We start from the raw sequence: 12,964 nt of genomic DNA on the forward strand, positions 1-12,964 counted from the left end.
TTGTCACATATGGCATCTTTTATATCCAAATCTATTTAGTCCATTTTCAGTATACCACGCTCTTTACAGTTGACTTGAATTCTCTTTAAGGTTTGATTGATCACTTTAAACCCCCTACAGAATATCCAGTGTTATTTATGGACTTGTGGAAAGACTAAACCACTTTCTGTTGGTCTGATTTTAAGACTTGCTTCAGAAATAGGGAAGCCACAATTCCTGTACCTAATCATTTCCAATAGCTCTTAAATTGGGAAATATTCTAGCAGTTTCTTGCATGTGGACACTTGACTAATGTGATGTAGCCAAATTTAAGTTAGTCTAAAAAAAGTTTCCTGAATGAAACCAACTATAACAATTTTAAAGCCTTAAGACAGCTTCAGTGAGGACTGCATCTTTAAAAACATTATTCCAAATAGTCAAAGTAGCTGAGTTCAGAAAGTTTCTATAAACAAAGTTTATCAGACAGTACTTAACTTCCTCAGATGAACTAACCTTAACTCAAAGAGTCCTCTGTAAGCCCAAATGTTATCCTACTACATGAAAAAACATGCAAGGGTATCTATCATATACAACCCCCGTTTTCTAGGTGTCCTAGCCCTTATTCCTGTATTACACCACGCTCAGCAGTATTCTATAAAAGCTACATGTAGTTTTTAAGATCCTTGGCCAAGTTTTCAATGGATGAAGAAAACTGTTCAAGTCAGGTATTTGTTAAAAAAAAAATAAGGAAACAAACACACCACCCCAACATCATCTTGCTTATATCTAGAGTACGATATTTCTAAGGTTCAGAAGCAACATTGATATATATGTAGATACATTCAGTTCTTACTACCTTATAAAGCACTACTTTCTCAAGTTTTTTTTTATCATTCATAGTATATATTAAACACAAGTGTTTTCTGCACATTTCTACTGTTCAAACTTGTGTCTAAAAGCACCTTGCTGTCCACTATCAAAAGCTGAAAGTTGACTTCACAAAGTGTGCTTCAGTAGTCTTTCTACATTCCAGTAAGCTTGAAAGCAGATTCTGAACAAGTAACGTAAAAGTGATTCCCCAGTCAAAACAGAAATCATGTACTGATGTATAAACAGACTGACTACCCAAAGTAATAAGCAACAAGCAGTTAAGGCTTAGAATAGCAATATATTCTATTCATACCCACCTGATTAAAATTTTTAAAGCTCCAGTCTGACCCTGTTACCCCATAATCAGCTACCAAAGTCTTTCATATGCAGTTTCTACTCCATCCCCCCCTTCACTCATTTATCAAGAACTGCCTTTTCCCAGTTAAACCAAAACAATATTTTTCACGCTTGTGTAAACATTAGGTAAAATTAAATTACTTTAAGAAAAAAAGACATTGTTGTCCAACTTAAAAGTAGCAAGGGCTTCTTACCTACTACAAACATGATCTATAAGCAGCGAGACAGAGTCTAGATTGCTATCTAGTTTGGTATTATGATATAGGCACCGGTCCCGTTGTAGTTCCACAGCCTGACGTAGCAGGTTCTGTAAACGCCTTGGAGGAAGCATCACTGATGGGGGTAGGTATGCTTTAAAAAAAGTTATGGAAAAATACATTTATCAAAATCAAGTTAAAAGTAAAAGCATTTCTTGATTTGAAAGTTTTTCAAAGAAATTTTAGTAAATAAAGCTTAAAAGCTACAAGAAAAGAGCCCACACAGCTTATCATATTTACATGTATACTTGTAAGATGTATACATCCAGAATTACCAGCAAGAACTTCTGGTAAGCAGAGCTATATGCAAGTTATTTGTAGTTACAGTATATACCGTCCTGGCAAACAAGCATCATTTACACAAACTCACTTGCAACACAGTATTTAACAAAAATCTGTCAAATTATAAAACAGTATCAGTTGTGTTCATTTGAGGAATTCTCAATTATTACTATCAAAATGAACAATTTATTTTACAACATAGTATTCTAGTTGCAAAATCCATGGTTTTACACCAGTCACAAGAAATTAGAGGAGAAATCAAAATCCAGAGACTACAGTCTCAGACCGCTATTAATCAGTACTAGTATTCACAGTGGTTCCAGGACACACTTAATTTCAACCTTTCAATATAGCTGGCATTTACAAAACAACCTTCCCCCAACCCCAAAACAGGCATTTAATCATCAACTTGTATTATTAATGCATGCAACAGAGCTAAGAAATGAGAGCTGAAGATTAGATATAGAAGAACAAAGTGTTAATGGGGGTGCCTTAACCAAGAACTATAAAGAAACAACTAGTAAATGCAATTAGAATCAATTCCCTGGAATACATTATTATGTAATGTGTACTGGATTTACAGAGGCAGGAATAAATTCTAAACACCAGAACATCTTACTCTGGAGTTTGTCCAAAAGTTTAGATCTGGAAGCTGTTCCTTTCCCTTCCCACTCTGCTTTTGCACGCAAGTCTTCTGCATGGCTACACATCAGATACCTGTTAAAATAAAGAAAATAAAAAGCATACACACACCAACAAACCAAGTCTTTTTGGAAACATTCTTCCCACTTTCCACATGATAAATAATGCTCTCAATTTGATTCCAGTTCATGTATTTTGAAATCACTTAAACTTAGACTGACAGGAACAGAGGCATGGAACACATACACACATTTCAAAACAGATAGCTACAAACTGTCAATAGAAAAAGAGAGCCCCAAAGAGGTTTTTGGAAAGTTAAAAACGTAGTAGTTTCATCTAAGAACAATCCAGGCTATTTTCACCTACTTAAGCATGCTTATTCAGTTGTAAGATGACAAACTAATAATTCTCAAGATCAGATGAGCACACATGTATTCACTTTGGTTCCAATACATAAATCACATCGTTATTTTGATGCATATAAGACAGCATATTATCTACTGAACACTTTTCTTTACTTACCACTTTAGCTAGCACATCTCACTACTGCTTATTTATCAAAAGGGTAATAGCTTTAAAACTGTGAGTTTTTTTTAAAGAGACAAAAAGAGACAAAAACAAAAGCTACAGCATTTCTTCGAAAATTCCATAGAAAGAGCTCTCAAAGTCCGAACACTTACCCACTGAGGACATGAATGCGTTCTGTATTATATTTCAGAGGTGTCAGTTCACAGCGTAGAACTTGAAGTGCCTCCAGGACCTTGCCATCCTCCAGGTATTCCAGGTACTTCTGCTGCAGCAGCAAAAACTTCATCCTCTGACATGACAGAAAGCAGCAGTCAGGGGAAAAAGGTTGACTGAAGTTTCAGAAAACGTTTGAGCCTAAACAGAACAGTAGAAACCATTCTACTATGCCCTTCAGAAATCAAGCTATATGTAATGTTTCATCACTCAATTTCTTTTTGTTGGATTTCAACAACACTACAGCAATTAAGTTATTGATGTAGGTATCCTCCTACCTCATTTCTCAGATCCCCCCTTCAAGTTGTCTCAATTTCATATTCACACCCTTTTCACTGTTTTCCAAACATGGAATTAGATAGGCTTCCCAATCTTAGATTCTAACAAGAAAGAAGCAACTAACCCCATATTTAAGACTGCATGACAGCACAGAACACAGCAGGCCAACTCAACAAGTTCTCAAACTGCTTACACCAAAGCTGACATGGATCGTTTGCATAGCTGTATAACATAAGACCTCAGGCAGTGTCAATTTTTTTTTTTTATTGTCATGCTTTATAATTACATGTTAATTTGTTTTCCTTGGGTGTTTTATCATTTTTCAGGAGTACAAAGGAAAAAAAATAGTTTCCTACACTTAGGAATCACTTCACTTTTCAGTTATCAGAAGTAATCACTGTTGTTTCATAGTTTTCTTTTCATCTTGTACAATTTTTGATTCTTTAAAAAAAAGAATAATCAAGCCTGCTACTCTAACAACTAATATCTATGGATAAAAAGCAGGCATTAATTTATAATGGTCAAAAAGCCAAAGTCCTAGAAATTTTTATTTATACTAAGTTCTTAGATAGTTTGACTGTTTCTGAACAAAACCAACTAGTCAGTGTTTTCATATTTTTATATAATCATATATTTTATATATTATATTTATATATTCATATATATATTGCATTGCAGTGTTTGCAACCTAGTCGTAGTTTGCATTACTGCTAGCAGTTGACTAGAGATGTCTTTTTCCTCTTACAAGAAGACTCACCAAGTTAGAGGAAAATGTACATTCTTAAACATACCGGTGAGAAACAAAAAATATCAAATGCAGCAAATCACATCTGCTTTTCTAATGAATACACGACCATTTCAATTACCAGTTTCCTTTGCTTCGTCAGATCTCAAGTACCTCACTATTTTCATGCTCATATTTGGTCAATGTTTACTTGTTAGTTTCAAACACACTGCTAGCCTCCTTAAATAAAGGGCTAATCGAAGTTTAAGATGTCCCTGTCCTATTAACATTTACATGAAAGTTTAAGGCTTCAAAGCTGTAAAAAATAAAGTTAAAAAACAAAGCAATTTCAACTTCCAGAGATATTCAGTTCTTCAAAAGAACAGTATTTCTATATACAATGCTATTAAATTACCTCACCACTTTGTGAAGCATAAAACATTGCAGAGAAAAGGTGATTTATGTTCAAACATGTCTGTAGCACTCTGTTGTCCTGTGTGATAGGCATTCCTATATTACATCCCCTATCCATCTCTTCAGTTTATTTGGAATTGTTAGAACTGTATGTGAAAACAGAGCATCACTGCACAGTTTTTTTTTCTTTGTTTGTTTGTTTCTTTCCCTCCTCCAGGTAAAACAGCAGCTTTATAGTGTTTTGGAGATATGTAGAGAACTAAAAACAAACAAAACCAAAAAACCACACTGACCTCAGTGGTTGATTCCATGCACTAGGCCAGCAGACCTCATGCTGTTTGCTTATATAGCAGCAGCAGGAGGGATAAGAGCTTTCTTTCCTAGCTGTGTACAAGCTCAGAAGGATGCATGAAGGTGCTCAGACAGTAGTCACATACCATTTTTCTTTCCTCTTTGTCACCTGACATCGATGATAACCACGTAAAAGTTGCCTCATATTTCCAGCTTGTAACAGAAACTATAACTCCTCCAACTCTTCTTCTCTAGTCTCTACATATAGTGCTTACTAAATTTATATTGTCTTTTTCCTTAAAGGTAGATACATATATGGTTACTAATTACTCCCTCTTATACTTTTAGAGCTTAACATGTCAATTTCATTTCTTTAGAGGAAAGTTAAAGAAAACACACAAGAAAAACCTACAAAACATTTTTTGCATTGACAATCCCAATTCCAATTGTGTGGAACCATTACAGGAACTCTACCAAGCAGAATGCTGTTGCCAAGTCATCCAGAGAAACATATTTTCTAAACCAAAACTGAAGTAAGAAAAATCACAGTGCCATGTGCAACTTTGGCATATTAAGAATACAAAAGCATCCAAAACAACGTAGTACCATACACTTCATGTAAAAGTCTACTGTTAACATAATGGAGAATGAGAATAAAAGATAATCAGCTTTAAATTGTAGAATGCAGCCCCTGCCTTTATGCTATCGAAAGTGTTGATAGGGAAACTAAATTGATTTCCTATACTATTTTGATAAGTGCTCCAAAACTTACCCTACAGCATGCTCAAACAACACTATGAATACAGCCTCCTTAAAGCAAAGAGTCAGGCTTCAGTGACCTTGTATTTCAAACTATTTTTGATATCAGGACACTCCTTCCCTCCTACCACTGATTTTTGTGCAACTACCTTCTCTTGTCTAACAAACATTTCACTGAGTATTACTTTTGCCTTCATTTTCTCTCAACTACTTCTATATACCCTAGTAATAGTGCTGCTAGCTACTTGCATCTTCTCAGGATAGAAGTACTTCACTTGGAGTACAACATCTTTTCTAGAGCCCAAGGAATTTCTTCTAGGATGAAAAAGAATCAGTTATAATGTTAACAACTGTGGAGTAAAAGCAGAAGCCCCACTATTTAAGTGGAACACAAGGAGCATAAAACTGATCAGATGCAATGCACGCACAAATACAGCTTACTCATTATCCAGATTCGTTAGCTGACTTCTGAAAAACGGAAATGAGAATTATTATAATCCAAATTAGACCACGTACAATAAAACACAAGTGCCTGGGATTTGTTGTTCTCATTTCAGCGTTTGCAATGGAAATTCAACATCATTACACTCTTCACTGTTGAACAACTTAAATCCAGATACTACCATCACTTAGCTTATAGCAAAATTCTTCAATCTACAGAAGCCATGGAAGAATCCCAATACAACAGTATCATCATAGCAGTGTGACTATTCTTGTTCAGTTAGTACCACTTCATCCTGTCTTTCAACTCTATAGAGCGGAAGAGGATAAAGCGCATCACTTCACTGTTTCCAGAAGCTATTATAGAAGTGTAAGCTGAGCCTCTGGTCATCCTGGGACAAAATGAAGACAGAATTAATAGAACTAGAGTTGTGGTTTTGGTCCGGTTTAAGTGTATATACTATTAGCATTTTGCTTTCTCCAAACTACAGCCTTCAATTACTAACACATGTTTAGTTCTTTACTATTTGTAATAAAGCCCCTTGCAGAGCCTAAGTTCTAGAAAGTTTTATATAGGCCAGCACTAACTGAAGCACTATTCACCAGTACTAACTAAAGGTAAAAGCCTCAGCAAAATAACTGTAAAAAATGACAGGACAAGAATCCCACCATAGTCAAGAAAATAAGCCATTCTGATCGCTGGTTACAGTAGCGAATCTTCAGGAGTTTAAAGACTAAGACGCATAAGAACCTAATTTTAAGGATTAGATTTTGTTATTTATGACCTCCATATCTTGACAAGTTCCAAAACAATTTCATTACTGTACTAAGAGTCGATAGTTCAAAATAAACACAAATGCTGCTGAAACAATTCTTCTTTGAAATGAAAAATATTACCAAAAGACATGCTCAAATCATCACCTGATGTTTCAAGACACACACTCAACACAGTAGTTATCTGCTTATAGACCTGCAGCACTAGAACTCCGGTTTCCACTACTTGTATCTTTAGTACTTTGATAGTCTTGTAGGAGTACAACACAGATAAATAAAAACACTTAAAACCATCCCAAACTTAAATGTAAGATTTGGTAATGTAAGAATAACAACTGATGAAAATAGAAATAAAAAAATAGAAATAATGCCAGACTATTTTCTGCCCTATAGAATTTAACAAGGCTTCAACCATACCAAGTCTTGTCACTTAAAAAGTAATTCATTCCAATGGGGAACTGCCCCTAATGCTGGTAGCAAGAGAGGCACCCTACAGGCAGGTGGAGCACTTCACTCACATGACAAGACAGGTAGCCTATGTTGTATTGCCTGCTGCAGGTTGTATACTTCCAGAACTTGGAGAAAACCCAAATAAGTGAAAAGAAGTAAAGCCCAGACAACTGAAAAGTATATTCTAGACTATGATTACACGTGTGATCCCCAGATTCCTTCCCACGGCCAATTAGTTACCCAAGAGAGATGTTATAGTATGTCTGAGTAGCCCTACACTAAGCAAAACATTGGGCTGGCTTACAGATTATATTTCCTACCTGTAACCAAAGGAAAAATTGTAATTATCATACTTGAACCAACTCAGAGGTTTTCCTACAGTTTGTCTCAAGACAGCTGTATCTTATATGCTGGAAAAATAAACATGACTAATCAGACTACACTGATAGTATACAGCCGTCAGTTGTGTTGATGCAAACAGAAATAGTAGACTTCCCACACATACATCCACACACCACTTTTTAAAACGCATCAAAAGTTTACAAATTGAGAGCAGACATTTCATCATCAGTGTTATCAACTGTAGAACTTATAGCACCTTGCAGAAACACAGGAACTAAAACAGAAGTAGAGTTTTCAAAGTACATCTATCACCCCTTCACTGAATAGACATTTCAAAAGAAGTTATATATCCTGGTTATTTTGACCAGGTCACATTAAGAAAAAAAAAATCATACAAACCACACACACCCTACTTTGTTAAACACTGCGTCATCTAAGCTTCTAGGTACCCATTCTTCTTGTATGCACACATTTTTAAGACATCCAGTCATACAGTATGAGTAACAGGTCAGGAGTCAAACAAAACCAAAAAATCTCATTTTCTGTTTTTGAAAATGAGCAGCAGCATCTTGTTTGGACATGTCATCTTCATTAGCTCTGTCTTCACTGCAGTCTGGATTACCTACAGAGTATAAAGCATCCCTTCTTACCTGTAATGGTCTTGTGCTAGTTTTCCAGTTGCTGACTACAATAATTCCCACCCATCGTCTCAAATCGCATACAAGAAAACAGGGAAGAAGGGGGGTGAGGATAGAGAGAACTGTACTTATCATTGCAAATTATCATTGCCATACTAAAGAAGACACAGAGTGTTTAAAACTTATCTGTCTTCAATCAGATAAAATTTAGATAAAAGAGAATGACTTAAATAGTTAATATTTGCCTTAGGTAAAATTCAGTTTAAATCAAGTATCTGTATTGTACCAAGTTTTATTCAAGCAGCTAAACATCAACATTAAAGAACAGGAGCATGCTTTCAAAGCTGTCCAAGATAGCAGATGACAAGTGTCCCTTCCCCCCCAATAAGTTTTTCTGAAGAGTACAGTGGTGATACAGTTAAACCCTCTCAACTCTCAGAGACATAAAGCACTTGAATACTATGAAGAAACTTGGTAACTTCCGAAGTTAAAAACATGAGAAAATTTGCTTCAAATGACCACATTCATATTCATGCACAGTGGTTTTATACTTTCAGTCTTCATAAGCTATCAAAAGCTGCATGTGATATTCTGAACTATTTGAACAGTAAATCTTACTTTCATCAAGTCTTTGAGATAGGAAAAAGTGTACAACTGGTCTAATTAAGAAGTGTTAAGTTTTGGTCAGATTAACAGAACAGAATGTAAACTTCTCATGTAGAACTTCTCTGATGTTTTGTTAAACATCTGTTTTTCCTACTTCACTTCCTGTTCTCTCTCTTTCTCTCCCTCCCCCACCAGACAGGAAATAGTCTTGACAACAAATGAATCAGCTAGAAGTAGAACTAAGCAGCCATCAGCTGATTCTTCATTGTTTACAGGCACAGACACTTCAAAAAACATTGCCGCTTTTTTTCGTCCTAAGTAACCCTGGTTGTCCTAACTTCACATCATTAAAATCAACAAATAAAGACAGCAGAACAAGCAGTCCACAGAGCTAAGCAGTCATTTTTGATTTCAAGACAGAAAAAAAACAAACCAAGAAACACTTTCCTCAAAGTAACAGAAATTGTAACAGCTGTTGTAATTGTCAAGTCACGGGACCTGCAAATGTCTATTTCTAGGTTCATCTTTGAAAAAAGCCACCCAAAGAGAAAAAGCTCTAAATAAAATCCCAAACAGCAATACATTTGCTCTTTAGAAGCCATCTGGAAAAGCAACAGTATTGTTCATGTTCTATAGCAGCCTCTATATACAGGGGATGTGCTATTACAATGCCAACTCCACGTTTGTATTACTTTTACTTCCAAATTTTTCTCTTTCCTTATGAAAACCTAACTCCAATAAACACAGCAATTGTGAGAATTATTTCAAATTTGAAATTAGTATTCAACATAAGCAATTTCTATGGAAACTGACTTATTTTAGGACTGTTAGAGGGTTTATATTTTATCTGTTAACTATGCCTAACAACATTTAAACATTCTGTACACCAAATACAAGTCTTAATACTTTTGGACCTCCTATCTCACATTCCAAAAATGAATTAAAAGTTAAAATTATTGTCATGTTTGAGACAGCATGCAAGCCACTTAAAAAAGAAAACAAGAACTATGGACAACTAGCTCCATAGTACAAGATTATATTACTACAGCTAGTCCAGCTATTCAGCTCTGAAAGAGTTCAAGTGTGTCTCTTACCACAATTGCATGCGGAGAATGCACTAAGGCCTTAAGTTCATTCAGGTCGTTCTCAGCCTGCAGAAATTGGCATAAGAAAAACAAAACAAAACAAAACAAAAAGTATATAAGAAGGGTGAATTTTGAATACTCTCACAGATACTATGAATTTAAACAGTGGTTAATACAGTCCTATAATCCCTACGTTACCTTATCCCATTCTCCTTCCATGACATGATTGCGGAATTTGGTAGCAGAAGGATGTTCTAAACGACATCCTGACTCTTGCATGAGAAGATCAACAGTCTGGCTGCAGGAGAGATACAGTGTAAAAAAACCCGACCAGTTTTACCCTCACAAATACACCGCCTGCTATGATAACAGTTAGCCACATTCAAACGTAAGTTTAATAAAGTAAGAACACTATGACCAGATTCAGACACTTGTCCAAAAGATTATCTCAGTTGCCTGAGACATGTAAACAGCTGCCTATGTCTAAAACAAGTCATCAATTAGTTTGAGAGCTTTACTGAAGTACCATGAAGTATGTGACTTACCAGCCACCACAAACAGCCAGCCCTGCATAGAAGATAGGCTTCATGAAGGAAGAGACAGACCATAAACCTGTTAGCTACTGGCTACTAACCCCTGCCCCCCTCCCCACCTCCCATAAAACAACACAGAGAGCTACCGCATCTACAACAGGCCTAATTTTTTCTTCATCACGTATCAGAAGACTGGCTCCTTAAAATAAAATAAACAAACTCGTGAACCTGTAAGCCCTCCCCCTTTTACACTAAAAATAGCTTATTTACTGTGGTGTCGTCTATGAACAGTCACGAGTTGTCTGCTGCTGTAAACTTGCTTCTTGTGTCAGGGGCAATTTATTTTATGTACTAAGTTCTTTATAATTGACCCATCCCGCAGTGTTTTGAAGACTTGTTTTGTGGTAGCTACGTGAAGACTTTGGATTCCTGCTCCAAAATGACGACGTGTTGCCTTTAGCTTTACTCACGCACACACACACACACACACAAGTGTTGTGATTAAATTCTTAGGCCTCCCTTACTCCACTGTAAAATTATTTTCCTTATTCCGATTTCAACAGCCAACACGCTCGCTCCCGGTCCCCAGATAAGATTATTATCAAAAACATGTGGCCGGAACAAATCTGCAAAGGCCTTCACCGTCTGCAGGGATGCAGGGTTTCACGCAGGAACAAAACCGCCTATTTCGGTGACAGTTTAATTTCTGCCAGCTGACGAGCGAAACCTTGGAGCTCATCTGCAGAAAGCCACCCCCTCCGCCCAGCCGTGCGGGCACCATTACGCTTACCAGCTAACTTCTCCCCCGCTAACACACCGCTATCGATCCGCCTTATCGCGCCCGACTTCCATATTGCCGGCCCCGGCCCAGGAAGCTCCCGGCCTGTCCCTTCCGAGAGGCGACGGGCACGGCCGAGGGGAAGGCGCCTCCAGCTCCATTTTGGCAGGGGCCCTGCCCCGCGGAGGAGCTGCCCCCGCACCGCTCCCCCCTCGCGGGGGAGCGACAGCGCAGCTTTAGCCCCCGGAGGCCCCTTCCTGGCCGCCGAAGGGCCCGGCAGCCCTCCTACCGGCCCAGCTCTCTCCGTGCCCTCCCCTCGCAGGACGGCGACACGCGACGGGGGGGGGGTCCCCCGGCCCCAGCCCCGGCGCGGGGGGTCCCTCCCGGCCCCCAGCTGCGCTCCCCCTCGCCCTTCCCCGCCTCCGCGGCCACTTACTTGAGGCCCAGGCCGTGGAGGTGCTGCCCGATCAGCCGGATCACGTCCTCGTCGGACTGCGAGAGCCGCTTCTTCTTCTTCAGGGCGCTGCCGCCGCCGCCGCCGCCGCCCCCCAGCTCTGCGGCGGCCGGGCCGGGCCCCCCGGCGGCGGGCACCCCGTTGTTGACGCTGAGGCCGCCGGGGCTGCCGCCGCCGCTGTTGGCCGAGGGCAGCAGCCCGTTGGCGTGCGCCAGCTGGTCGCCGGCGGTCGTGCCCGCCGAGGCCTCGCCGTTCTGGGCGCCCAGGCAGCCCAGCTCCGGGCCCTGCGGCGGCTGCGGCTGCTGCTGCTGCTGCTGCTGGCCCCCTCCTGCCCCGTTGGCCTGCATGGCGCTGCCGCCGCTGCTAGCGCTGCCGCCGCTGCTGCTGCTGCTGCTGCCTCTGAGCGGGGCGGCGGCGGGGGCGAGCCCGGCGGGGAGCGAGGGGGACTGGGACGAGGTGAGGCCTGCTCTGCCCGCGGAAGCCCCGGGCTCTCCTGCTCCCTCCGCCGCCGCCGCCGCCGGGGAGGCCCGGGCTTTCTTCCGCGGGGGCGGGGAGGCTCCGCCGGTGTCCGAGTCGGAGGAGGAGGAAGCGGAGGCCAGAGTTTCCTCGCCGAGAGCGGCCGTGGTGGGAAGCCGGGGGGGCGAGGAGGGGGGAGGCGGGGGGCGGCGGGGGTGAGGGGAGGCGGAGCGGGGCCCTGTGCCCCCGGGGGTCCCGGAGGCAGCGCCGCCGCCCGCTCGGGGCTCCCTCTGGCGATGGCGGCCGCCGCTGCCCTGAGCCCCCGCCCGGCAGCCCCAGGCGCCCGGCCCGCTCCGCTCGCTGCCCGCCGGGTTTGTCTCCTCACAGCCCAGCTGCAGCCTAATGGAGTCCGGGCCGGGACGTCACAGGAAATTCCTATACTGCCCCCTACACACACTTCCGCCGCCCGGGGCTGGGGGTGGGGTGCGGGCGCTATAGGGGCAGGGGGGTACGGCCGCCTGCCGGGCCGCTGCTGGCCGGCGGCGGGGTGAGGGGTCGGGGGTGCGGCTGGAGGTGCCCGGCCCGTCCCGGCCCGGCCCGGGGGTACCGCCTGGCACCGCCTGGTGCACGTAGGGCCCGGGGCTGGGAGGTGTGAAGGCGTGTGCCGGGGGCGCCTCGCTGGGAGCTGGTCGTCCCCAGGGTGGAGGGGGCTTAAGGAAGTTTCCTGAAGCAATCAGGAGGGGTTTTGGGGTTGTTTTTGTCTGGTTGGTTTTAAAAAGGAGAAATACCCGGCGACGTAGCGGCCTCTCGTT

General features: G+C 41.4%; 1 protein-coding gene across 3 annotated transcripts in view; it reads right to left on the reverse strand.

Moving 5' to 3' along the window:
- The window catches only part of WDR26 (WD repeat domain 26), a 31,492-nt gene extending 18,942 nt beyond the window's left edge, over positions 1-12,550 (reverse strand). Inside the window, exons 1-6 of one of the 3 annotated variants that reach the window (XM_048057706.2) lie at positions 11,679-12,550; positions 10,130-10,229; positions 9,941-9,997; positions 3,068-3,204; positions 2,365-2,462; positions 1,401-1,557 (exon numbers count right to left, since the gene is read on the reverse strand). In XM_048057706.2, the coding sequence (XP_047913663.2) occupies positions 1,401-1,557; positions 2,365-2,462; positions 3,068-3,204; positions 9,941-9,997; positions 10,130-10,229; positions 11,679-12,043 (914 nt within the window). In that variant the 5' untranslated portion in view covers positions 12,044-12,550. Of the gene's footprint in view, positions 1-1,400; positions 1,558-2,364; positions 2,463-3,067; positions 3,205-9,940; positions 9,998-10,129; positions 10,230-11,254; positions 11,523-11,678 lie in introns of those variants that run through there. The other 2 variants (XM_066993698.1, XM_066993696.1) reach the window with 2 other exon arrangements.
- Positions 12,551-12,964: the final 414 nt, after the last annotated feature.

The sequence above is a fragment of the Anser cygnoides genome, chromosome 3 (genome assembly GCF_040182565.1).
Source record: "Anser cygnoides isolate HZ-2024a breed goose chromosome 3, Taihu_goose_T2T_genome, whole genome shotgun sequence".
NCBI lineage: Eukaryota > Metazoa > Chordata > Aves > Anseriformes > Anatidae > Anser > Anser cygnoides.